The 24,526-nt window shown below is 44.1% G+C and overlaps 4 protein-coding genes across 8 annotated transcripts in view; all 4 read left to right on the forward strand.

Annotated features, from left to right (window-relative positions):
* The window catches only part of LOC129633985 (protocadherin gamma-C3), a 149,621-nt gene that overhangs the window by 25,087 nt on the left and 100,008 nt on the right, over positions 1-24,526 (forward strand). Inside the window, exon 1 of one of the 5 annotated variants that reach the window (XM_055555973.1) lies at positions 6,990-9,395. The exons of 3 other annotated variants lie outside the window; for them this stretch is intronic. In XM_055555973.1, the coding sequence (XP_055411948.1) occupies positions 6,990-9,395 (2,406 nt within the window). Of the gene's footprint in view, positions 1-6,989; positions 9,396-16,067; positions 18,669-24,526 lie in introns of those variants that run through there. One more of the 5 variants, XM_055555954.1, reaches the window with a different exon arrangement.
* Positions 1,736-6,151, forward strand: LOC129634065 (protocadherin gamma-A8-like). Its single transcript, XM_055556029.1, has one exon. It carries the CDS (start codon positions 2,180-2,182, stop codon positions 4,736-4,738), a length of 2,559 nt encoding a protein of 852 aa, XP_055412004.1. The 5' UTR covers positions 1,736-2,179; the 3' UTR covers positions 4,739-6,151.
* LOC129634111 (protocadherin gamma-A9-like) lies at positions 10,865-15,886 on the forward strand. Its single transcript, XM_055556081.1, has one exon. It carries the CDS (start codon positions 11,456-11,458, stop codon positions 13,904-13,906), a length of 2,451 nt encoding a protein of 816 aa, XP_055412056.1. The 5' UTR covers positions 10,865-11,455; the 3' UTR covers positions 13,907-15,886.
* On the forward strand, positions 18,676-24,130 carry LOC129634086 (protocadherin gamma-A10). Its single transcript, XM_055556060.1, has one exon. The coding sequence runs from the start codon at positions 21,132-21,134 to the stop codon at positions 23,598-23,600; it is 2,469 nt and encodes an 822-aa protein (XP_055412035.1). The 5' UTR covers positions 18,676-21,131; the 3' UTR covers positions 23,601-24,130.

Below are 24,526 nucleotides of genomic sequence, written 5' to 3' on the forward strand. Positions count from 1 at the left end.
GACCCACCAAAGGCTCCAGTGATGGTTAGTGTTTTTTAGCAATAAAGTATTTTTAATTAAGGTATGTACTTTTTTAGATATAATGCTATTGCATACTTAAAACATAACTTTTTTTAACATAACTTTTATACACATTGGGAAACCAAAACTTTCGTGACCCACTTTATTGTGTTATTCTCTTTATTGTAGTGGTCTGGAACCAAAAATAAAATGTCTCCAAATGCATCTATACAAATTTTAGATCTAAACATTGTCTTAAGAATGTAGTAACCAGCCAAAAAGCTGTAATACCATTTTTCAAGGGAGGTTGAATTCAGAGAAATTATGTGTCTTTTAGTGGTGTCTTACCAGGTTCATATTATAAAGCAGTGAAGTTGTGGTTTTTTCCATAGGGGAAACTTTTGGCAATGTTATATGGTCTCCCATAAAGCTACTGAGATTTTTATCTAAATTTTTCTTTCTACAGATTAATAAATGATTATTTTTTTCAACTAGACATACTGTAAATGTAAAAGTAGGCAATCATATAAATCTTAAAAGAAAAACAAGCTAAAATTAGATATTTTTCTTAATTGACTTAGCTGTTATTGTTTCCATACTAATCTGATACTTTGTTTCCTATATTTACTTCTCTTTTGCTTCAAAGCACTAGAATAAGGTCGATTAACCTAGATTTTTATATAGATGTACCTACTGTAATTGTCTTCATTGTACTGTGTGTATAAATGTGTGTAAAATCATTTTACTTGACTAAGTGCAACACAGGTTCACTATGCTTATCAGAAAATAAAAGCATGTTCTCCTTACTTGCAGCATAGGTTTTTTCAGGATTAACCTGTAATAATGCTCATTCTATAGGCTCCTCCATCAAAGAAAACACAATGTTTTGGCCTCTGTTGTTCCTCTTACACACACTTCTCCTACATAATTTTTGAAATGTCTTTTTTGCAGACCTAAACTAATATAGCTAGAGGTCTTCTAGTCATTCTACTATCTCTAGGAGAAAATGGAATGTTGAAATCTTCAAATTTAGACCAGATTAGCAGTCTCAAGTGGATACAGTTACATATACAAGATAGCAATACATTGTATCAGGCTTTTGCTGTACTTCCCTTAGTAACTGGCCATTTTACAAACTGCTGAAGGAAAGAGACATTTATTCTTGCACTGGCACTTTTTGACTCCTTAGTGATAATTATGTGTTTCTTACTTTTGTGATTCTTTTGATCAAAGTAGTAGTTAAGGTAAAATTTTAGGCTATTTGTTTACCTTTAGAAGTTAACTAAGTTGGCTTTAAAATGTAATCACCTCTCATAGGCAGAAGAATAGATAGAAATTTGCTTTCGATTATATATTCATTTGTACCTTTCAAGTATTTTCTATTCAAATAGAAATTATATAAAATTTAGTCTGTGATATAACTTGAAAGTAAAAGCATTTATCGTATTAAAATTTCACAATATTAATTTCAAAACACTACTGTGTGACTAAAACGGCATTTTAAAAAGAAAATTAAAAGGCAACCACTCTACAGAAAGTTTACTATATTGATCAAATTGGTTTAAAACCAAATAAAACAACTTCTGAATCAGTCATCTCCAATAGGTATATTTTAGCCTAAAAATGAATTAATTTCCAGTAATGAGTGGGGTTCTTACTTAGTTGATAATAGATACTGAAGATATTAACACTAATGCTTAGAGCATATTAAAATTTTATTTTTAAAACAGTAAATACAGTACAAAACTTTGAGTAATTTAATATGATATAAACCCCAAAATCTGGTTATGTAATAATACTTTGTAAGACTTTAACCCTATTTCATTCCACATTTCTTGGAAATTACTTTTAAAATATGAGTTCAGGGATAATTTATTCCAAACAGACTATAGAAAACAAGTAGCAATTTTTCCCCTGGCAATCTAGCATAGGATATTACAAATGTAAGTGACTGCAGTAACTGCCTAGGACTCTGAGCGCCGCTGTTCACCTACTTGGAGATAAAGTAACCAAAAACCAGCCGGAAACTCAGGGCTCTCACCTCACAAGAGATCCGCAGATTTCACAAACCAACTGGAGGCCTGCGGCAAAATTCCATCCCTAAATTTGGGATACTCCAACTTTCCAGAAGATGATCTCTATAACTTCAGGAACAAGGTAAACAAAACATATATGCCCAATGAAGATTCTGAGTGGATTCCATAGCGAAAGAACAATGGCCGCTCCAAAGAATTACGGAGGACGCGGCGAGCTGGTACTGCTGTGCGCGCTGCTGGGTGCGCTGGGAAAGATCGGGAGAGGACAGATCCACTACTCTGTGCCTGAAGAGACCGACAAAGGATCCTTCGTGGGTAACATCTTCAAGGACCTGGGGCTGGAGTCACAAGAGCTTTCGAAGCACGGAGTCCGCATCGTCTCCAGAGGTAGGACGCAGCTCTTTGCTCTAAATCCGCGAAGCGGCAGCTTGGTCACCGCGGGCAGGATAGACCGGGAGGAGCTCTGCGCTCAGAGCGCGCGATGTTTTGTAAATATTAACATCCTAGTTGAGGATGAAGGGAAACTTTGGGGAATAGAAGTAGAAATAACTGACATCAACGATAATAACCCAAAATTTCAGGTCGAAAATCTGGAAGTAAAAATTAACGAAATTGCTCTGCCCGGAACACGTTATCCACTGCCAGAGGCTGTGGACCCGGATGTGGGCTTGAATTCCCTGCAGAGCTACCAGCTCAGCCCCAATAACCACTTCTCCCTGGACGTGCAAACTGGAGACGACGGAGCTGTAAGCCCAGAGCTGGTGCTGGAGCGCGCCCTGGACCGCGAGGAGGAGGCTGCTCACTACCTGGTCCTCATCGCCACGGACGGAGGCGAACCGCGTCGCTCCAGCACAGTGCACATCCGAGTGACAGTGTTGGATACAAACGACAACGCCCCGGTTTTTGCTCAACCGATTTACCGAGTGAAAGTCCCAGAGAACGTGCCCCCGGGTACCCGGCTGCTTACTGTAAGCGCTAGCGACCCGGATGAAGGAACCAACGGGGAAGTGGCTTATAAATTCTGGAAAATTAGTGAAAAGCAATCTCCGTTATTCCAACTGAATGAAAATACTGGCGAAATATCAACAGCGAAGAGTTTAGATTATGAAGAATGTGCATTTTATGATATGGAAATACAAGCTGAAGATGTGGGAGCACTTCTGGGGCGGACCAAAGTACTCATTTCAGTGGAAGATGTCAATGACAACAGACCCGAAGTGACCATTACATCTTTGTTTAGCCCAGTCCTGGAAAATACTCTTCCTGGGACAGTAATTGCCTTCTTGAATGTGCATGACCGAGACTCTGGGAAGAATGGTCAAGTTGTCTGTTATACACGTGATAATTTACCTTTTCAATTAGAAAAATCAATTGATAATTATTATAGATTGGTGACTTGGAAATCTTTGGACCGAGAAAAGATCTCTATGTATAATATCACAGTGGAAGCCTCAGATCTAGGAACCCCCCCTCTATCTACTGAAATTCATATTGCCCTGCAAGTGGCAGACATCAATGACAATCCACCCATTTTCCATCATGCCTCCTACTCAGCCTATATCCCAGAGAACAACCCCAGAGGTGCCTCCATCTTCTCTGTGACTGCTCATGACCCTGACAGTGGCAGCAATGCCCAGGTCACTTACTCTCTGACCAAAGGCAGCAGCATGGCGGTGCCTCTCTCCTCTTATGTCTCCATCAACTCTGACACTGGTGTCCTGTATGCTCTGCACTCCTTTGACTATGAGCAGATCCAAGACTTGCAGCTACTGGTGACAGCCCGTGACAATGGGGACCCTCAACTCAGCAGCAATGTGTCCCTGAGCCTGTTCATACTGGACCAGAACGACAATGCACCAGAGATTCTGTACCCCATGCTTCCCACTGATGGCTCCACAGGTGTGGAGCTGGCACCTCGCTCTGCAGAGCCAGGCTACCTTGTTACCAAGGTAGTGGCAGTGGACAGAGACTCAGGACAGAACGCCTGGCTGTCCTACCGCCTGCTCAAGGCCAGTGAGCCAGGGCTCTTCACGGTGGGGCTGCACACGGGCGAGGTGCGCACAGCACGGGCCCTGCTGGACAGAAACACGCTCAAGCAGAGCCTGGTGGTGACAGTCCACGACCATGGGCAGCCCCCTCTCTCAGCCACCGTCACACTCACTGTGGCCGTGGCAGATAGCATCCCAGATGTCCTTGCCGACCTGGGTAGCATCAGGACCCTAACCAACTCTGAGGATTCAGACCTCACACTGTACCTGGTGGTGGCAGTGGCTGTCGTTTCCTGCATCTTCCTTGCCTTTGTCATCGTGCTGCTGACGTTCAGACTATGGCGGTGGCACAAATCGAGACTTCTCCAGGCTTCCAGTGGTAGGTTAGCAGGCCTGCCAGCCTCAGGATTTGTGGGCATGGAAGGAGTACAGGCTTTCCTGCAGACCTACTCCAATGAAGTCTCCCTTACCTCTGACTCTCAGAGGAGTCACATGATCTTCCCCCAGCCCAACTATGCTGACATGCTCATTAGCCAAGACAGCTGTGAGAAAAATGATTCCTTGTTAACATCCATAGATTTTCATGAATGTAGGGATGAAGCTGCTGCTGTTCAGGTGAGTTTGGTTCATTGTTTATGTTTATTTCTTAGAGGAATTATATTTTTTTATAAATTTAATTTGTGTTTTGAAACATGCATTGTAAAGAAAGTTTAAAGATGGCTTTTAAGGTGTACCGCAGAGTTTGGGGTTTGTGTTAGTGATACAATAAAATTGAGTTCTAATCATCATAATTGTTTCATCTGCTTTCCAAAGGCTTAGACAAGACTTTAAATATTAACTTTTAACCTCTTAAAACTTTTCATATTTTACCATAATTATCATCTATTCATTTAAGAAATAGCTACCCAACCACATAAGGTCAGTTCATTTTATATATAGGAATATATATGTGTGTGTGTGTACACATGTATATGTATAGACACATAAAGGTATATATAAATTAGAACTTACAAAAATTATTGAGGTTTCTTAACCCTTGTATTAGCTTAGTAAAAGTAAAATACATGTCAGAATTTTTAGGATTCTTAGGATTTCACCTAAAACTAAGTTCTTGAAATTTTTCTTCAGTTTAAACCTCTTTTATGAGTTCTGTATCTGTATCAGTACCCTTCAAAGCTTTAATACTTCTTGTATCTCAAAGCAAACATATTTTAAAGGGTGGTGGTAGGTAAGACTGGTTCCCAAATGTTGTGTGTCAGTGGTCACCCAGGACTCATACCAATGGAGACATGGCATCTAAAGCCTAAAATGGCCATTGCCCTCCCCATCAAATTTGAAATAAAATGTCATCTTAAAATTGTTGAAAGTTACCTCTGTAAAATGCAGAAGAACACATTTCATTAGAATTCCAGTGAGCTGTTTTGACTGTACAGTCATGTGAAATGTGCTGTGTTCTCATGGTTAGAGTTTGAGAGTGTTAGTTTTAAGAAAAGAAGTTACATGTACACAAATTCTAAACAGGCCAATTGGTTCAATTAAAAATGATTCCATTTGGACTTCTGCATCCCTTGTTATAGCATTTAAATAAAACTAACGGTTGATTTGTCATCAGATGAGAGTGGAAAGTACAATGAATTATTTGTTATCAACTAAAAAGACATTTCCGAGGGATTGTGCTGTTTCTCCTCCAATCCATATATAATGGTAGGAATTAGCTTTATATTCTGTAGTGTTTAGGTGTACAGTCACTTACGGAGACAACTGTTTTGTTGACACTTTGCAAATTTAAAAAGTGAATGGAAAGTTGCCCCAGTACTCTTGCTGAAAGCATTCACTAATTGCAATAATAATAATAATAACCAATGGAGTAAAATAATGAGAACAAATGTCACTATATTCAGTGAATTTATGTAAATAAATTTACCATGAACTCAGTTCCTCCAATTCAGTATAAAATGTATACATAGATAAGAAAGTAATGCATTCTACTAGAAAATCCCTTTGTGACTTTGTATTGACAGACAGACAAGTATTTCAATACATTTTAAGGGTGAATTTATATAAGATATTGGGTATGACATAAGCCAGTTAATTCTGAGAAATGAAGTAGAAGGTACACCAGATAATCTCTGGCTACATCATAGGGACAGTTTCTTTGGATGAATACTTCTTGAGTTAGAGTAAAAAAATTATTTTGTAAAGAGTGTTGATATCAGAGATGTTTGAGGATTGGTGCAAAATTACACAACTTTACAAAATAATTTGCACTAGTATTGATGTTCTCTAATATATGTGACATGAAGTAGCACTGATTATGTAGACATGTGGGGTAAACTAGGAATCAATGAAAGAAGCTTTAAAAATTTTTACATATCATAGCTAATAAACAGAAATGATTCATGGAATTGGTAGACAACAAACTCTCTGAGGGCAAGACCTGTGTCTTTTTCATTGTTATATTAACACTGACAAGGACAGTGCTTAGCACAAAGCAAAAGTTCAGTGTATGTTTGCAGAATGGTGAAATAAATGGACCAATATATATTAACTTTGTAAACAAACCCAACATGAATGATATTTCTAACAATTTAGAAACAAGACTTTAAATAAGCCTTGATGATTTAAAATATTAAATATATTAACGTAAAAATATGGCTTGTTAAGTTTTAAACTGAAGCTGCAGGGGCTGTAGTTTACCAGTGCGGACTCTGGGCGCCGCTGTTGGCCAAAGTGGAGACCTTGGTACAGGGGACTTCCTCGCGCAGCCGCAGCTCACGTTCCCTGTCTCAGACTCGCTAGCGTAAGCCTTTCCACCGTTTCCTTCTCTAGAGAAGAAACCCTGCCTGACCCTCATAAAGCTGTTGGGAGTTCCGGACGACTGCAACATAGACATTATTTGTAATCCGGCGTCTCCAGGCCGGTGAGCAAACTAAGACGGGGTGGGGGCGGGGGGCGGGCAAGAGGGATGGGGAGCGGCGCTGGGAAGAGCGGCTGGGCTGAGAGGCGGCCAGTGCTCTTTCCGTTCCTGCTGTCTTTGTTCTGCCTGGCGCTCTCTGAGCAGATCCACTACAGGATTCCCGAGGAGATGCCCGAGGGCTCGGTAGTGGGGAATCTCGCCAAGGACCTGAGACTCAGTGTCCACGAGTTACCGACTCGAAAACTGCGCGTCAGTTCGGAGAAGCCTTACTTCACTGTGAGCGCGGAGAGCGGGGAGTTACTTGTGAGCAGCAGGCTAGACCGGGAGCAGATATGCGGGAAGAAGTCCGCTTGTGCTCTGGAATTTGAGGTTGTTGCTGAAAATCCATTGAACTTTTATCACGTGAATGTAGAGATCGAGGATGTTAATGACCACACTCCAAAATTCTCGCAAAATTCCTTCGAGCTGCAAATAAGTGAGTCTACGCCGCCAGGCACGCGATTTATATTAGAAGTCGCGGAAGATGCAGATATTGGCTTAAACTCTCTGCAGACTTATAAACTTTCTCTTAGCCCTAGTTTCTCGTTGATAAATAAGGAAAAACAAGATGGTAGTAAATTCCCGGAACTGGTATTGGAGAAACCCTTAGACCGGGAACAACAGAGTTACCATCGTTTAGTACTGACTGCCTCAGACGGTGGCGATCCACCCCTAAGTGGCACTACTGAGCTCCAGATCCAGGTCACTGATGCCAATGATAACCCCCCGGTATTTACCCAGGACGTATACCGAGTCAACCTTGGAGAAAACGTGCCCCCAGGCACCACTGTGTTGCAGGTGTCAGCCACCGATCAGGACGAGGGCGTCAACTCAGAAATTGCTTATTCCTTCTACAGGTCCGGGCAAGTCTTTGGTCTGAATTCAAAGAGTGGGGAAATTACAACGCTAAAAACACTGGATTTCGAAGAAATCAAAGAATATTCCATCGTGGTGGAAGGGAGGGATGGCGGAGGACTGGTTGCACAGTGTACAGTTGAAATTAGCATTCAAGATGAAAATGACAACAGACCAGATATTACATTTCATTCTCTAGTCGAAATGATTCTGGAAAACGCAGTGCCAGGAACTCTGATTGCTCTGATCAAAATACATGACAGAGATTCCGGGGAGAATGGGGAGGTTAATTGTCGACTAGAGGGTGAAGTACCTTTTCAGATAATCTCTTCCTCCAAAAATTCATACAAGTTGGTAACAGCCGGGACCCTGGACCGAGAGCAGATCCCGGAGTACAATGTCACCATCGTAGCCACTGACAAGGGCAAGCCGCCTCTCTGCACCCATACAAGTGTTACCTTGCATATTACTGATGTCAACGACAATGCTCCGGTTTTCCACCAGGCCTCCTACGTCGTCCACGTGCCAGAAAACAACCCACCTGGAGCTTCCATCGAACAAGTCAGGGCCTCTGACCCCGACCTAGGGCCCAACGGCCACGTCTCCTACTCCATCGTGGCCAGCGACCTGGAGCCACGCGCGCTCTCGTCCTACGTGTCCGTGAACCCGCAGAGCGGCGTGGTGTTCGCGCAGCGCGCCTTCGACCACGAGCAGTTGCGCGCCTTCGAGCTGACGCTGCAGGCCCGCGACCACGGCTCGCCCGCGCTCAGCGCCAACGTGAGCCTGCGCGTGCTGGTGGGCGACCGCAACGACAACGCGCCCAGGGTGCTGTACCCGGCGCTGGGGCCCGACGGCTCGGCGCTCTTCGACACGGTGCCCCGCGCCGCGCAGCCCGGCTACCTGGTCACCAAGGTGGTGGCGGTGGACGCAGACTCTGGACACAACGCCTGGCTGTCCTACCACGTGCTGCAGGCCAGCGAACCCGGACTGTTCAGCGTGGGGCTGCGCACGGGCGAGGTGCGCACGGCGAGGGCCTTGGGCGACAGGGACGCGGCCCGCCAGCGCCTGCTGGTCGCTGTGCGCGATGGGGGACAGCCGCCCCTCTCGGCCACCGCCACGCTGCTCCTGGTTTTCGCCGACAGCCTGCAGGAGGCGCTGCCGGACCTCAGTGACCGGCCCTCGCCGTCTGACCCCCAGGCTGAGCTGCAGTTTTACCTGGTGGTGGCCTTGGCCTTGATCTCGGTGCTCTTCCTCCTGGCGGTGATTCTGGCGGTCGCCCTGCACCTGCGACGCTCCTCCAGCCCTGCTGCTTGGGGCTGCTTTAAGCCTGGTCTCTGTGTCAAGTCTGGACCCGTGGTTCCTCCCAACTACAGTGAAGGAACTTTACCTTATTCGTACAATCTGTGCGTTGCCCGTACTGGAAAGACAGAGTTTAATTTTCTAAAATGTAGCGAGCAGTTGAGTTCAGGACAAGATATACTTTGTGGTGATTCGTCTGGGGCCTTATTTCCACTCTGTAATTCCAGTGAGTCGACTTCCCATCCCGAAACTCTAATGGCGGTGAGTTCCATTTAAATATCTACTCTTTTTCATCATCTCTGCAATGTTTTATTCACATGAAAATATATTGCATCTTTTAAGTCTAACGAGTTGCTTAGGAATAATTAGAGCTCATCCGAAAGCTGTATATCCAGCCTTCAAGGGGAATGGTGAATTGAGAATAGATATGTGACATAATATCTTACCCAGTTAAGATTTACCAAGTTGAGAGAGTATGCTCTATGCTTCACAACAAAAGTCTTTTTGCCAATTTCTTATCTCTTTTCTAATCTAATGAAATTTACCCATTGCTTTTTTATTCTTAATTTAACATATTTAGATGTTTGTTATATATAAGTAAACATTAAATTTAAAGTAGGTAGTCACTTCATTCTTTACAGCAAAAAAGCTACTACTAGGTATCTTCCTTCACTGATTTCACTGGTACAGTTTACATCTCTTTCTTATATTTATTCCTCATGTCTAGTTCCTTAAATCTACATATCTGTGAGTCTTTGAAGTCCTTAATATTTAGAGAAAAAATTACTGTGTGATATATTGTGTGAGAAAGACTCAATGAACTCATCAGAAAATCCAAGTCATTATCTAAGTTCCTTCAAATTTCCTTGAATGCAAAATCCTCTTCTTTATAGTTAACAGAAGGAGATACTTGATAAGAGAAAAGGAAATGCTGCTCCCTCTATCACTTGCTCTCACATCTGACCTATAGCAGAAAGAGAGGAAAGTCACTGTATTTGTCTTATTACTTGGAGCCCTAAACATTAGTGACTAGTGACATCCTTCTATCTGTAGGAGGGAAGGAGAATTCTGAATTACTTTTAAGGCAAAAATCTACTAATTTCAAGCACATAAAAGATGCCATTACATAAGCATCTGTCTTTTGTTTGTTTTCTATTAGGAACTGCTTCAGTAAATAATTTCTTTACAAATTGCTGAAAGAAATTTCTTATTGTGGTACGTAATTTGTTCTACATCTTGTGTTTTTTTTTACCTCAAATTATTACTTTAGTTTAGATGACCCTTATAATAGGAAGTTTAAGATTATATTAATATTGCTAATTTCTTGATGAAAAAACTGAAATGGAAACTTACTTTTCAGTGCATGTTATTTGAATCTTCCAAATGCTGTAGGCTGTGCATGCACTATGAATTCACATAGAAAACTAAATATTTTAAAAATTGAAATAGCTTAAAAGTTTAACAACCGTAACTATGTAAAATTTAAAAATCCCAACCTACTTAAAGTTTAGCAATATTAGATGAGAAAATCTAGTATCATTATGTAATTAAATTTTGTAAACAAAATCTTAAGGACTCTTTACTCCAAGAATCTCACCATGAAAGTTAATGTCTTATAAAACAGCTTCAAATTGAGTAATCTATATATTCATTCAATATAATTATGTAAATATAAATGTACATATAAAATAAGAAAATATGGATATATTTCCAAAGAGGATTGCACATTTTAATCACTTCAGAAATTAACAACCTATAGAAAACAGTTGAAACATTATAAAAATGAAATTTGAATAATTTACATATCTAGAAAGAGCAAAACGCTATAAAAGTGATAGTAAGTTTGTCTGATACTAATGACATTTAATAGAAATTTCACGTCATTTCACTTCCAACTAAAATATCCACAAGTGGTCATTGCTTTTGAAATATAAACGCACGACACAGAGAAATCTAAAATCGTAATGGTAAGAGAGTAGTGTTTTGTCAGTCATCTATAGCAAAAGTATTTCACATCTCAGTGGGTGTAGTAACGGCTTAGGACTCTGAGCGCCGCTGTTCACCAACTCTACGAAAAGCTCAGTCAGCTTTCGGTCCCGGTATTAGGGTCTGCAACTCCACAAAGCCGCTCGGATCCCACAAAGCCGCTCGGATCCCACAAACAGACTACGGGGCTGCAGAGTAACTCAGCCTCTGAACTTGGGGCACTACGGGTTTCTCCTGAGAAAAAAGATCACCGTAATTTGCAGGAGGAAAACAGAAGCTAAGGAATCAGCGTTCACAGCAAGTATTCCGAAGAAAAAACCTTTAGTGAAGCAACAATGGCCGCTCCAAGGAATCGCCTGCACCGCAGAAGACTGTTCCTGTTGTGCCTTTTCCTGGGGAGGCTGTGGGAGATGGGGGCGAGCCAGATCCGCTACTCGATACCTGAAGAGACAGAAACAGGCTACATCGTGGGGAATATCTCCAAGGACCTGGGGCTGGAGCTCCGCGAGCTGGCAGAGCGGGGCGTCCGCATCGTCTCCAGAGGTAGGACGCAGCTGTTTGCTCTAAATCCACGAAGCGGCAGCTTGGTCACCGCGGGCAGGATAGACCGGGAGGAGCTCTGCGCTCAGAGCGCGCGGTGTCTGGTGAACTTTAAAGTCCTGGTTGAAGACAGGGTGCAACTTCACGGAATAGAAATAGAAGTCACTGATATCAACGATAATAACCCAAAATTTCAGGTCGAAAATCTGGAAGTAAAAATTAACGAAATTGCTCTGCCCGGAACACGTTATCCACTGCCAGAGGCTGTGGACCCGGATGTGGGCTTGAATTCCCTGCAGAGCTACCAGCTCAGCCCCAATAACCACTTCTCCCTGGACGTGCAAACTGGAGACGACGGAGCTGTAAGCCCAGAGCTGGTGCTGGAGCGCGCCCTGGACCGCGAGGAGGAGGCTGCTCACTACCTGGTCCTCATCGCCACGGACGGAGGCGAACCGCGTCGCTCCAGCACAGTGCACATCCGAGTGACAGTGTTGGATACAAACGACAACGCCCCGGTTTTTGCTCAACCGATTTACCGAGTGAAAGTCCCAGAGAACGTGCCCCCGGGTACCCGGCTGCTTACTGTAAGCGCTAGCGACCCGGATGAAGGAACCAACGGGGAAGTGGCTTATAAATTCTGGAAAATTAGTGAAAAGCAATCTCCGTTATTCCAGCTGAATGAAAATACTGGCGAAATATCAACAGCGAAGAGTTTAGATTATGAAGAATGTGCGTTTTATGACATGGAAATACAGGCAGAAGATGGTGGGGCATTGAAGGATCGGACCAAAGTACTCATTTCAGTAGAAGATGTCAATGATAATAGACCTGAAGTGACCATTACATCGTTATTTAGTCCAGTGAGGGAAGATGCTCCTCAAGGAACAATAATCGTTCTTTTCAATGCTCATGACCGAGACTCTGGTAAGAATGGCCAAGTTGTCTGTTCCATCGAGGAGAGTCTACCTTTTCAGTTAGAAAAGTCAGTAGAAGACTATTATAGATTGCTGACAGTCCAAAATCTTGACCGAGAAAAAACCTCAGAATATAACATCACAGTGACTGCAACAGATAGAGGAACACCGCCTCAGTCCACGGAAATTCACATCACCCTGCAAGTGGTTGACATCAACGACAATCCACCCTCCTTCTCTCAAACTTCCTACTCTGTCTACCTCCCAGAGAACAATCTTAGAGGCACCTCCATCTTATCTGTGACAGCCCATGACCCAGACAGCAACGAGAATGCTCGAGTTATTTACTCCCTAGAGGAAGACACCATCCAAGGGGCACCTCTCTCCTCCTATGTTTCTATCAACTCGGACACTGGTGTCCTATTCGCACTGCGCTCCTTCGACTATGAGCAGTTTCGAGATCTTCAAATGCAGGTGAGGGCAAGCGACAGTGGGGACCCACCACTCAGCAGCAACGTGTCACTGAGCATATTTGTGCTGGACCAGAACGACAACGTGCCAGAAATCCTGTATCCTGCCCTCCCCACTGATGGCTCCACGGGGGTGGAACTCGCACCCCGCTCTGCAGAGCCAGGATACCTGGTTACCAAGGTGGTGGCAGTGGACAGAGACTCTGGCCAGAATGCCTGGCTGTCCTACCGCCTGCTCAAGGCCAGCGAGCCCGGACTCTTCTCTGTGGGGCTGCACACTGGCGAGGTGCGCACAGCGCGGGCCCTGCTGGACAGAGATGCGATCAAGCAGAGCCTGGTGGTGGGGGTCCAGGACCATGGCCAGCCCCCTCTCTCTGCTACCGTCATGTTCACGGTGGCTGTGGCCGACAGCATCCCCGACGTCCTGGCTGATCTAGGCAACCTTGACTCTCCTCCCAACCCCGAGGACTCCGGCCTCACACTCTACCTGGTGGTGGCGGTGGCCGCGGTCTCCTGTGTCTTCCTCGCCTTTGTCATTGTGCTACTGGCACTTAGGCTGAGGCACTGGTACACGTCGCGTCTGCTCCAGGCTTCTGGGAGCGGGTTGGCTGGCGTGCCGGCATCTCAGTTTGTGGGCGTGGACGGGGTGCGGGCTTTCCTGCAGACCTATTCGCACGAGGTCTCGCTCACCGCTGACTCAAGGAGGAGTCACGTGATCTTCCCGCAGCCGAATTATGCGGACACGCTCATCAGTCAGGAAAGCTGTGAGAAAAGCGAGCCTTTGTGCGTTTCAGATGATTCCAGGTTTCCTATAGAAGACAGCCCTTTCGTTCCAGTGAGTTCGACTTTTTCTTTACTTTAAAAAAAATTGGTTTTCTCTTTAAGCGCTTTCATTTAAGGTAAGTTGATATTAACATATTTCTCACCATACATTTAAATTTTCACTAAGCCTGATTTTTTGCTCTAACATCTGTAAGAGTCGGACGCGACTTAGCGACTGAACAACAATATAGGAGGCATTTATTGGTTACATCGTTGAAACAATCTTTGCTTTTTCATAATAATTAACCTAGGGTCAGTGGAAACCCTCTTGGGACAGCCCTCATCATCAGGCACTGGGCATGGCTCTTTGGCCAAGGTTGCTTGAGTAGTGAGCACAGTTCACTACTAATTCTTAGGACAGGTTTCTATTCCTGAAATTTATTATTTTTGTTGTCTGCAATGGCTGCATTGTGAAATTCTTACTCTAAAAACATGTCTATAGCTGATGCTATTTTTGTAAGGGTAAATTAATAAGAAATACGTTCTATTTGGAGAACTAAGTGAAAGCTCAAATTCAGTGCTTCTCTTCTGTTTCTATGACCAGACAACACCCCTTAGAGGTGATGTGTTTCAGGTCACATGTTTGTAGAAGTTGTTTGCATTTAGAGATCATTTCTGAGGATGAGTCAAGCTTCAGTTATTATTTCCATATCCTCATACAGTATGTTTTATTATTTTAATGGTGAAAAAATGCTCTTTGTAAACAATAGACATTTAATTTTGGTGAAAAATTTTAACACCATTGGTTCTCATCCTCTTAATACTATAATTATTAATAGTTTGAAACTCTCCTATAGTTTATATTTGCTGAAGAGCAGTTTCTTAGACTGGACCCTATGAGAAGACAAAACATGGGAAATAAAAATTATTCTTCAACTGTTACTTATGACCCAATACTCCAACTTTTGAGGCTAGAAATAAATTTGGATATGGGAGATGCTTTAGGAAAATATTCTCAGGAATTACTAGGGAGGTTCTAAGAATATTTCACTGGCTTTTAGATATAAAGAAAATAATTATTATTATGTAATCTGATTTTTAACACAATGTGATTTCAAGTAATAAATGACATTGTAGGAGACTTTGAAAATAATATTTGAAGTTGACTCAAAATTCTATTTTAAACATGCTGAACATAAGGGCTAAACATGTCTGTCCATCATACAGATGTTTTAATTATTTCAAATACTCTTTATTCCTAAGCAAGTAGGAAAGACATAATGCATTGCTCAGGGTAATATTTTTAACCATCCAATAGGAAAACTATCATTTAAAGTTTTCTGTTTTGGGGAGTAACCTTTAATACTTGGTATACATAAATACTAAAATATGTGTTAATGTGGAAAAAGTAATAACAGAAATATTTATGAAGACTGTATATCATGGTAGGTGACTACTATTCTCTGCCATAAAAGGTGACTTGTCTTTAAAAACAGTCCACAAGGCTCTTTGGATGGATGATTGGGCAGACTGTGAAAAATGCTGAATTCTTGTTTTCTTAAATCAGGCAGGACTTTTGCATTGGTAAACAGTTTATATAATAGGCTTAAGGATAAAATTCTCCCCCATATTAATGTCTTGTCTTTAAGAAGAGTTAATTAAAATATCTTGGATATCTTCAAAACAATGAGGTAATGAAATATGTAGTAAAGAATACCTTGTGTTGATCATCTTTGCAATTGGGTGAGGGATAAATGAAGGTTCAATAATAATGCTCCCTAATTTCTAAGTTTGAAATTTTCCACAACAAACTTCTTGAAAAACTAAGTATAAAGACACTGCCCTTATACTTTACTAAAACTAAAACTTGGGCAATTAGATAACTATATATCTATAGATAGATATATATTCTGAGCTTCCTTGGTGGCTCAGTGGTAAAGAATCTGCCTGCCAATGCAGGAGACACCGATTCGATCCCTGGTCCAGGAAGATTCCCCGGAGAAGGAAATGGCAACCTACTCTAGTATTCTTGCTTGGAAAAAAACCATGGATAGAAGATCCTGGCGGGCTACAGTCCATGGGGTCGCAAAGAGTTGGGCACAACCTACCGTCTGAAAAACAACACATTCTGGAGAGAAATTATCTCAAGACGACAATATGAGACTGCGATCCCACACGAGGCCTCTGGGCGCCGCTGTCGGCCAGTGCAGGGCTAGCGCTGACACCCGAGATTCCTAAGCCTCCAGGCTGGGATTTCCAGCGCAGCTACCGATAGAAGGAAACCCGCTCACACACCCAGGCTCCTGGCTGGGCACTCTGTGCCCAGCACAAACGGATTCCCAGCTCCGCCTGTCCTGGGAAGAAAGTTCTTCTAGTGATGCAGTGAACTGGAGTTTCTTTGGCTTTTCGGAAAGATTGGGACCCAGCGAGAACTAAAGCGCGCAATGGGAGGGAGCTGCACACAGACACGCCCGGCTGACCGGAGGCAGGTACTGTTTCTCTTCCTGCTGCCTTTGTTTTACTCCGCGCTCTGCGAGCAGATCCGCTATTCGATTCCCGAGGAGGTGGCCAAAGGCTCCGTGGTAGGGAATCTCGCCAGGGATCTAGGGCTCAGTGTCCTGGATGTGTCGGCTCGAAAGCTGCGAGTTAGCGCGGAGAAGCTGCTCTTCAACGTAGACGCGGAGAGCGGGGACTTACTTGTAAAGGACCGAATAGACCGAGAGCAGATATGCAAAGAGAGAAGAAGATGTGAATTGCAGTTGGAAGCCGTGGTGGAAAATCCTTTAAATATTTTTCATATCATTGTGGTTGTTGAGGATATTAATGACCATGCTCCTCAATTCGATAAAAAGGAAATACATTTAGACATTTTTGAATCTGTATCCGCAGGTGCACGAATATCCCTGGACCCTGCCACTGACCCCGATATAAACATGAACTCAGTTAAAGATTATCAGATAAATCCTAACCCTTATTTCTCATTAATGGTTAGAGTTAATTCTGACGGTGGCAGATACCCAGAATTATCCTTGGAGAAACCCCTAGACCGAGAAGAGCAGCGATCCCATAGCTTGATATTGACTGCCTTGGATGGAGGGGACCCTCCACGAAGTTCCACCGCTCAAATAGAAATCTCTGTCAAGGACACCAATGATAACCCCCCGGTGTTCAGCCAAGATGAATATAGACTTAGCATTAGTGAAAATCTACCCCCCGGGTCCTCCGTGTTGCTGGTGACAGCCACTGACCAGGATGAGGGGGCCAATGCTGAAATAAACTACTACTTCAGGAGCACTGCTCAGAGTACAAGACACAAGTTCTCATTGGATGAGAAAACAGGCATGATTAAGAATAACCAGTCATTGGATTTTGAGGATATAGAAAGATACACCATGGAAGTGGAAGCAAAGGACGGAGGTGGTCTCTCTTCCCAATGTAAAGTAATCATAGATATCCTCGATGAAAACGACAACATCCCAGAAATAATCATTACTTCTCTCTCTGATCAGATTTTGGAGGGTTCTCTACCAGGAATGGTTGTTGCCCTTTTCAAAACACGGGACCGGGATTCTGGAGGAAATGGAGAAGTCACCTGTCATGTAGGAAGAGATGTTCCTTTCAAGATTTATTCTTCTTCTAATAATTACTACAAGCTGGTGACAGATGGGGATCTAGACCGAGAGCAGACTCTGGAATACAACGTCACCATCACAGCCACTGACCGGGGCAAGCCTCCCCTCTCCTCCAGCACTACCATTACCCTACGCATCACGGACATCAACGACAACGCTCCGGTTTTCCACCAGGCCTCCTACATCGTCCACGTGGGAGAAAATAACCCGCCTGGAGCTTCCATCGCTCAAGTCAGCGCCTCCGACCCTGACCTAGGGCCCAACGGCCAGGTCTCCTACTCCATCGTGGCCAGCGACCTGGAGCCACGCGCGCTCTCGTCCTACGTGTCCGTGAACCCGCAGAGCGGCGTGGTGTTCGCGCAGCGCGCCTTCGACCACGAGCAGCTGCGCGCATTCGAACTGATGCTGCAGGCCCGCGACCACGGCTCGCCCGCGCTCAGCGCCAACGTGAGCCTGCGCGTGCTGGTGGGCGACCGCAACGACAACGCGCCCAGGGTGCTGTACCCGGCGCTGGGGCCCGACGGCTCGGCGCTCTTCGACACGGTGCCCCGCGCCGCGCAGCCCGGCTACCTGGTCACCAAGGTGGTGGCGGTGGACGCAGACTCTGGACACAACGCCTGGCTGTCCTACCACGTGCTGCAGGCCAGCGAGCCCGGACTGTTCAGCGTGGGGCTGCGCACGGGCGAGGTGCGCACGGCGAGGGCCTTGGGCGACAGGGACGCGGCCCGCCAGCGCCTGCTGGTCGCTGTGCGCGATGGGGGACAGCCGCCCCTCTCGGCCACCGCCACGCTGCTCCTGGTTTTCGCCGACAGCCTGCAGGAGGCGCTGCCGGACCTCAGTGACCGGCCCTCGCCGTCTGACCCCCAGGCTGAGCTGCAGTTTTACCTGGTGGTGGCCTTGGCCTTGATCTCGGTGCTCTTCCTCCTGGCGGTGATTCTGGCGGTCGCCCTGCACCTGCGACGCTCCTCCAGCCCTGCTGCTTGGGGCTGCTTTAAGCCTGGTCTCTGTGTCAAGTCTGGACCCGTGGTTCCTCCCAACTACAGTGAAGGAACTTTACCTTATTCGTACAATCTGTGCGTTGCCCGTACTGGAAAGACAGAGTTTAATTTTCTAAGATGTAGTGAGCCTTTGCATCCCACTCAAGACATAGTGTGTGGTGATTCTCCTGGGGCCCTAATTTCACTTCATAGTGGGAATGACTTGGCTACACATCCTGAGACCCTAACGCCGGTAAGTTTCATTTTTTTCTTATGTAATATTCTATTTTTTTCATATTTTGGGTATACTATTTCACTTTTACATCTAGAATCATATTTAGAAAATCCATAACTAATCACTGTCTTGTCTTTTCAGTTTTTACTGACTACATTTTCAGCACTCATTTTGTTCATAAGTTGCTCTGTAATTCAGAAAGGATGTAACTAAATTGGAGATATCTTTTCAAGCCTAAGTTAGCAAAACAGGCTGTGGTCTTGGCTTCTTACCAAGTAAATCAATATTTTGAAGTTTAATAATATTCAGGTACTCCTTAAATATCAAAGCAGATGCTCATATCAAAGAAACATGTTGTAGATAATCCTGTATGTGCATTCTGGTATCTTCATTTATTTTAACATTTTTAAAAACTGTTGGGACTTCCCTGGCAGTCCAGTGGTTAAGACTCTGTGTTTCCAATACAGGAGGTGGGATTTCAACCCTTGGTCAGGGAAGTAAGATCCTACATGGTGCAGCCAAAAATAAAATTAGTTTATAAAAAATATAAATAAAACTGTAAGCATTTGAGGGGACATAGTGACCAGATCCTGGAGAAGGCAATGGCACCCCACTACAGTACTCTTGCCTGGAAAATCCCATGGACGGAGGAGCCTGGTAGGCTGCAGTCCATGGGGTCGCTAGGAGTCGGACATGACTGAGCGACTTCACTTTCACTTTTCGCTTTCATGCATTGGAGAAAGAAATGGCAACCCACTCCAGTATTCTTGCCTGGAGAATCCCAGAGACAGAGAAGCCTAGTGGGCTGCCATCTCTGGGGTCTCACAGAGTCGGACACAACTGAAGCAACTTAGCAGCAGCAACAGTGAGCAGATCCATGAATCCCTGAAATTGCATGCAAAGTTGCAGATGTATGCAGTTTTCCTGGCAGAGGAGTCAAAACTTTCATTCTATTGCCAAGTGTTGCTATGGATCCTAAATCTTAATACTAACTACCCTAGAGGAATTTCTCTCTTCAATTTTTGGTCTTTCTGGTTTTTCTTTTATATATATATATTTTTGGTACTTGAATTATACTCTTTCCAAATCTTTTTTCCTCTACATTGAAGATTCAGAATTTCCCAGAAAGCAAATGAAATGTCATTGTGCTCTGTGCTCAATCTCTGACTCTGATTATCTTTGAAGACAAAAGATAAAATCTTTAAAGAGTTAAATGGGGGGGGGGGCATAATGACATAAATGTTTCTAAAGAACCTGTTCTCTCTTTATGAAAGAAGTGAACCTCCAAAATCCTCATCTTTGAGGAGAGACCTACTACTGGATTGATGGGAATATACATCTGAAGATGTGGGGGCCAGTTTATTTTGTCCTTCCATATAAAATGCAAAGAGATTATTTATAGTGCCATCAACACCTGGTGAAAACAGGTCATTTGATATGCTTATTTCTTTAAAAACCCACATCACTATTTCTAACTCTGTTTTTTAAAATTGTTTTATAGCACTTGTATGTATTCTCTTCCCATTGCAATAGAGACATGTTCCTTTTAGTGTGTGGCTACCAGCTCAACTCATCTGGGTCAAGTTAACTTCTAATAACCTATAATAAAAATACATTTTCCAAAAAAATTCATTGAGGCACAATAAAACTATTTTAGAAAAATTTGAAAGCCCTTTACACAATCTTAATGCTAAACAAATATAATTAGTTAACCAATATAAAATTTTAAAATCGTAAGTGAATTAAAAGGGATTATCTCATAATAATCTCTATGTGCATGTCTACTAACCACTGTTGGACCATTTAAATCAGAATTTCCAAATAAAATTGTAAGGCTTTTCTGAATATAGCTAGAAGCTCATAGGAAAGAAAAGAAGCGTTACTTACCTTTGAAAGTGGATATATTTCTATTGGGAAAATAAGTGTTGCAAATATAAATTTAATCGACCATTATTTAATACTCTGTAGTACTTTCGTTCCACTTTATTCCACCAAGTAATGGCAGTCCACCTCCACTATTCTTGCCTGGGAAATCCCATGGACAGAGGAGCCTGGCGGGCTACAGCCCATGGGGTCTCAAAAAAGTCGGACGCGACTTTAGGGACTAAACAACAACAAGAAAACTACAGATGTCAGTTGAGAAACCAAAGAAGAAATGTAAAATAAAATATACAACAAAAAAATAGAGTCCCCTTTGTTTTCTATTGCGTACATAAATGGGTGCAGTAACTTCTGAGGACTCTGAGCGCCGCTGTTCACCTACTACCAGAGAACCGCAGCCAGCGCTCAATCCGGATTCTCAGGGCTCCAGCTACACAAAGCTCCACGGTTCCTGCAAACCAGCTCCAGGGCTGCAGCGAAACTCACTTCAGAATTTAACGTGCGCAGGCCGCAGAGACTTCTGCACCCAGAGTAAGAAAAAGGAATCAGCCAAAACACAGCGTGCCCAGTGAGGACATAGAATCCTGTCACCAGGCAACAATGGCCGCTCAAAGGAATCGCTCCTACCTCAGCGCGCTGGTCCAGCTCTGCCTTCTCCTCTGTATGTCGTGGGAGACCGAAGCTCGGCAGATCCGCTACTCGGTTCCCGAGGAGTTAGAGAAAGGCTCTTTTGTGGGCAACATCTCCAAAGACTTGGGACTGGAGCCCCGGGAGCTAGCGGAGCGAGGAGTCCGCATCGTCTCCAGAGGTAGGACGCAGCTCTTTGCTCTGAACCCGCCAAGCGGCAGCTTGGTCACCGCGGGCAGGATAGACCGGGAGGAGCTCTGCGCTCAGAGCGCGCGGTGTCTGGTGAGTTTTAACATTCTTGTGGAAGATAGGGTGAAACTTTTCGGAGTAGAAATAGAAGTAACTGATATCAATGATAATGCACCAAAATTTCAAGCAGAAAATCTAGATGTAAAAATTAATGAAAACGTAGCTCCAGGAATGCGTTTTCCTCTCCCGGAAGCTGTTGATCCAGATGTGGGCGTGAACTCCCTACAGAGCTACCAGCTCAGCTCCAATAAGCACTTCTCTCTGGCAGTTCAAAGCCGTGTCAATGGCGTTAAGTCCCCGGAGCTGGTGCTGGAGCAAGCCCTGGATCGCGAGGAAGAGGCAATGCACCGTCTGGTTCTCACTGCCGTCGACGGGGGAGACCCTCTCCGATCTGGCACTGTCCTCATCAGTGTGACTGTTTTCGATGCAAATGACAATGCACCAGTCTTCGGTCTGCCTGAATACCGAGTGACTGTTCCGGAGAACTTGCCTGTGGGCTCACGGCTGTTGACAGTCACCGCCACCGACAGGGATGAAGGTGCCAATGGAGAAGTGACATATTCATTCCGAAAATTACCTGACACACAATTGTTGAAATTCCAACTAAACAAAAATACTGGGGAAATAAAGCTATCAGAAAATCTAGATTACGAAGAGACAGGTTTCTATGAAATAGAAATACAAGCTGAAGATGGAGGGGCATATCTTGCAACTGCTAAAGTATTGATTACAATAGAAGATGTAAATGACAACAGTCCAGAGGTAACCATCACATCTCTGTTTAGTCCCCTGATGGAAGATTCACCTCTGGGGACTGTTATAGCTCTTTTAAATGTGCATGATCTGGACTCTGGGCAGAATGGACAGGTCACATGTTCCATATTGGGGAATCTACCATTTAAATTAGAAAAATCAATTGATAGTTATTATAGATTGGTGACACACAAAGTTCTTGACAGGGAACAGGTATCCTCTTACAATATCACATTAAGAGCCACAGATGGAGGAAGTCCACCCCTATCAACAGAAACTCACTTCATCCTGCAAGTGGCAGATATCAACGACAACCCACCTACCTTCTCTCACATCTCCTACTTTACCTATATCCCAGAGAACAACCCCAGAGGGGCCTCCATCTTCTCAGTGACTGCACTGGACCCAGACAGCAAAGAAAATGCCCAGGTTATTTACTCCCTGGCTGAAGACACTATCCAGGGGGCACCACTATCCTCCTATGTCTCCATCAATTCTGACACAGGAGTCCTATATGCACTGCGATCCTTCGACTATGAGCAGTTCCGAACTCTGAAGATGCAAGTGACAGCCACTGACAGTGGGGACCCACCACTCAGCAGCAACGTATCACTGAGCATATTTGTGCTGGACCAGAATGACAATGTGCCAGAAATCCTGTATCCTGCCCTCCCTACCGATGGCTCCACAGGCGTGGAACTGGCACCCCGCTCTGCAGAGCCAGGATACCTGGTTACCAAGGTGGTGGCAGTGGACAGAGACTCAGGCCAGAATGCCTGGCTGTCCTACCGCCTGCTCAAAGCCAGCGAGCCCGGACTCTTCTCTGTGGGGCTGCACACGGGCGAGGTGCGCACAGCGCGGGCCCTGCTGGACAGAGACGCGCTCAAGCAGAGCCTGGTGGTGGCGGTCCAGGACCACGGCCAGCCCCCTCTCTCGGCCACCGTCACGCTCACAGTGGCTGTGGCCGATAGCATCCCAGATGTCCTTGCTGATCTGGGCAGCTTGGAGGTCCCGCTGGCCTCTGATGCTTCAGACCTCACCCTGTATCTGGTGGTGGCGGTGGCCGCGGTCTCCTGCGTCTTCCTCGCCTTTGTCATTGTACTGGTGGCGCTCAAGCTGAGAGGCTGGCACACGTCGCGTCTGCTCCAGGCTTCCGGAGGCGGATTGGGTGTACCAGCCTCGCACTTTGTGGGCGTGGACGGGGTACGGACTTTCCTGCAGACCTATTCCCACGAGGTCTCACTCACCGCGGACTCGCGGAGGAGTCATGTGATCTTTCCGCAACCCAACTACGCGGACACACTCATCAGTCAGGAGAGCTGTGAGAAAAAAGATCCTCTGTCTTTGTTAGATGATTCGAAGTTTCCTGTAGAAGATACCCCTTTGGTGCCAGTGAGTTCTATCTTTGCTCCTTTTCTCACCTTTAAGAATTATGATTAGTTTTACTTCTAGGTTTGCAGCATAATCGTGGGATCCTAATCCTATTTTTTTCACTTTTTCCTCCATTTCAGTGGCATTCACTTCTTGCTAAAACATTGAGGAATAGAACTTGATGGTTATTAAGACTGATATGTTTTTACTTTCTGGAAAATATTTACTTAATCCCAGTGAAGGTGTATTATCATAGGCTATTATGCTTAGCTTCACAGAGTCTTGTGTTTTATAGTTTTGTTGTATGATACTGGCAATTCCTAAGAGAGGACTTTCATACAGAAGTGTCTTGTCAATTTGTGTGCTCTCCTGGTGGCTACACGCTGAAATCCTTAGACAACCCTGCCTCTTGTTTTGAAGTCAGGCCTGGTAAGAATAGGTAAATGTCAGAAACAAATGCATTTGCTTACTGGAAATCCTACCCATTTTCAGTAATATTCCATTAACAATTCATAACATGTGCTTAAATTTTTGAAGTATAATCATACCTGGTAACACTGCAGCATCCATTTTGCCTGTGATTCTCATTTCATACTGTCATGTGGAAGATATACCATTTTAATTTTACTTTCCTTGTTCTATAGGGACTCTAGAGAACCGATAAAAGGTATTATGTTAAGCAGACTTGAGGTTCTGCTTTCTCTGTACTTTTTTGTTAAATTCTCCAATCTCTAAGGCTGAAATATATATATATATATATATATATATATATATATAATTTAGAGAGATAGATTGGTACATGTTCCCAAGTACACAGGAGCAAAGAGGTATGCCAAAGTCATTTCAGTGACTATAGAGAGAATGGAAACTGAAACTCTGAAAACTCTGAAATTTACAGTCAAAATAAACTTAAAGTTAAAAAAAGTCATTTCTTCATGAGAGGTGAATCAAGCAGAGAAGTACACAGAACTCTAAACAGATGGTCAGTGGAATTA

Source organism: Bubalus kerabau, chromosome 1, assembly GCF_029407905.1.
Source record: "Bubalus kerabau isolate K-KA32 ecotype Philippines breed swamp buffalo chromosome 1, PCC_UOA_SB_1v2, whole genome shotgun sequence".
Classification (NCBI taxonomy): Eukaryota; Metazoa; Chordata; class Mammalia; order Artiodactyla; family Bovidae; genus Bubalus; species Bubalus kerabau.